The 2,284-nt window shown below is 33.9% G+C and overlaps 1 protein-coding gene across 1 annotated transcript in view; it reads right to left on the bottom strand.

Annotated features, from left to right (window-relative positions):
* The window catches only part of LOC107576641 (galactose-specific lectin nattectin-like), a 5,135-nt gene extending 3,479 nt beyond the window's left edge, over positions 1–1,656 (bottom strand). The window contains exons 1-4 of the mRNA XM_016262784.1: positions 1,590–1,656; positions 1,107–1,249; positions 844–984; positions 695–766 (exon numbers count right to left, since the gene is read on the bottom strand). Coding sequence (XP_016118270.1) covers positions 695–766; positions 844–984; positions 1,107–1,249; positions 1,590–1,656 — 423 coding nt within the window. The remainder of the gene's footprint in view (positions 1–694; positions 767–843; positions 985–1,106; positions 1,250–1,589) is intronic.
* Between the last annotated feature and the right edge of the window lie 628 nt (positions 1,657–2,284).

The following is a 2,284-nucleotide window of genomic DNA, read 5'->3' as shown; positions in this document are numbered from 1 at the left end:
AAAATGTTCATGCTGCCCTGAAATTTTAAGTTTAGTCAATTTCCTTAAGATCCAGAAAAGTTATTCTAAAACTAAATTTATTTGTGATTGCTAAGGGCCACAAATACCATGCCAGCAGGCCCCAAAGCAACTTTGAATTTGAACAGGGACTAGAATACATGACCGCGGGAAGTGGCTGATGTAAGAGGTGTAATAATGTAAAAGTACTGTGACAAACATAGATAAAAGCATATTTCCCCCAAATATATATTCATGCAGTATTTGAAGGCAATCTCTACAAGTACAGTCAGCGCAATACAAAAACAACTTATTATTTTTATTATAATGCAGTATTAATTCGTTTGAAAACACATTATATTTTCAGAATTTTAAACAAAGTTTTAAGTTGAAGGTTTCATGTAATGATACCCTGATAATAAAAGTTCAGTCTAGGCCTACTTTAAGTCATCACTTTGAAGGCACACATGTAGTTTTTTTTCACATAACATGCATCGTCATTCCACTTGCCAACATCTAAAAAAGCAGAAAAAGGTCAAACCAACAGAGAATGAATAATCATTATAGATTCAGCATAATTTTTTCTACTAATCATGCAACTTTGTTTGATCTGTAAATAGAATTATTGGTAAAATGGTCAAACGAAACGCTTACGATTCCAGTTCATTTCCACACAGTCCTCTCTGTAGCTGAAGATGTGGTTGGGCTCACCAGGTGTCCAAATTTGATAGTTCCAGGAAGAACCATCAGTCCAGACAAATTTACCAGACTGAGAGAGTAAGACAGAGATACAACATTTTAAGGAAAAGGCTATTGACAAATAAAAAATGGAAATGTCTCATTTACCTGAAAAAGCTCAAAGCCTCCGATCCAGATGCGCAGGTTGTGTGGGTTAAACTTGATCACAATGCAGAGCACATCACCATTAGCCTTTGAGTTATGCACTGACACCAGGTGTCCACCAGTGGCTTTGCTTCTGCAGCTAAACTGTGCAGGAACAGCAATAATATCAATACTAAAGAAAATGTGGAAAGAATAAATTGGAGAATGCGAGCATATGTTCTTTTGTTTATCTGTGATGCCTGTTTTCTCACACTGACACTACTTACCTCAGCTGCAGTGAAGTTGAGAGGGTTGCTGAAATATTTGACACACCGTGACCCCACTCTGTACCAGTCCTCATAGCCAGTCATTGGACATGCTTTAGGCAGAACACAGCCTGATGATGGACTTGTACGTCCAGCAGCTTCATCTAAATGACAACATTACACCCCAAATTTATCCTGCACTCTTAAAAATAAAGGTTCCAAAAGGGTGTTTTCACAGTGGTGCTACAGAAGAAGATTTTTGAGTTCCCCAAAGAACCTTTCAGTGAACAGTTCTGAAAATAACACATTTTTGTATGAAAAACATGTAATAATTTGAAGAACATTTTGTGCAATGGAAAGGTCTAACTATGGATGTTAAAAGCTCTTCATGGAACCATTAATTCCAATAAAGACTTTTTAAAGAGTGGTGCGTTTAAAAAGTCTGTTTGTGTTTATTGCATGACATAACATATTTTAGTAAATGAAATAAAAGTTCAACATCACCTCTCTCCATTGTTAAGAAGCTACCACTTCCAAACAGGAGAGTTATCAATAAAAAGCTAAAAGACATTCCTGCTACACTGTGAAGAAGAAAACATTATCAGTGGAAGGTTACATGTATTTTTAAAAAATACAATTTTAAAGATTTTTTATTATTATTATTTATTTATTTTGAATAATGTTAAAATAATACAAGGTTACCCAAGCTTATCTAGGTGCAAAAATGACAAAATATCTTGGTTTCTGGATACAAAAAACAGTTTTAGTTGGAGAAGAGGACTTACCACTGCAATCCTTCCACTCTTGTTTTCTATGTTCCCTCATAACAACATTAGTCTGTCTTAAATCTGTCGCTGCATTCTTTTTCACAACTCCTCCCTTTCTATAACCAGGGTTATTATAGTTAACTAGAACTAAAACTTAAACCATTAAAAATCATTACTTTGAAAAATAACTGAAATAAAATAAAAAATTTCAGCTAGTTGCAACATTTCTTCTCATGTACTAACATAACTCAACCTAACACTTCAAGTACAACTTAAAAGAAAACAGAAAATATAAAAAATTAACACAAAATATGAATAAATAAATATTAATATGCTAAAATAATTTTGTCTCTAATTCAGCCTTCAGTGTGTTAAATGGAGTTTGACATGGAAGCTCTGCATGCATGGCATGCATTTTCATTGTATTTAAAT

This window comes from Sinocyclocheilus grahami, unplaced genomic scaffold, assembly GCF_001515645.1.
Source record: "Sinocyclocheilus grahami isolate Dianchi unplaced genomic scaffold, SAMN03320097.WGS_v1.1 scaffold4080.1, whole genome shotgun sequence".
NCBI classification, from domain to species: Eukaryota; Metazoa; Chordata; class Actinopteri; order Cypriniformes; family Cyprinidae; genus Sinocyclocheilus; species Sinocyclocheilus grahami.
The sequence above is the reverse complement of the archived record's forward strand: the minus strand, read 5'-3'. Positions and strand labels throughout refer to the sequence as shown.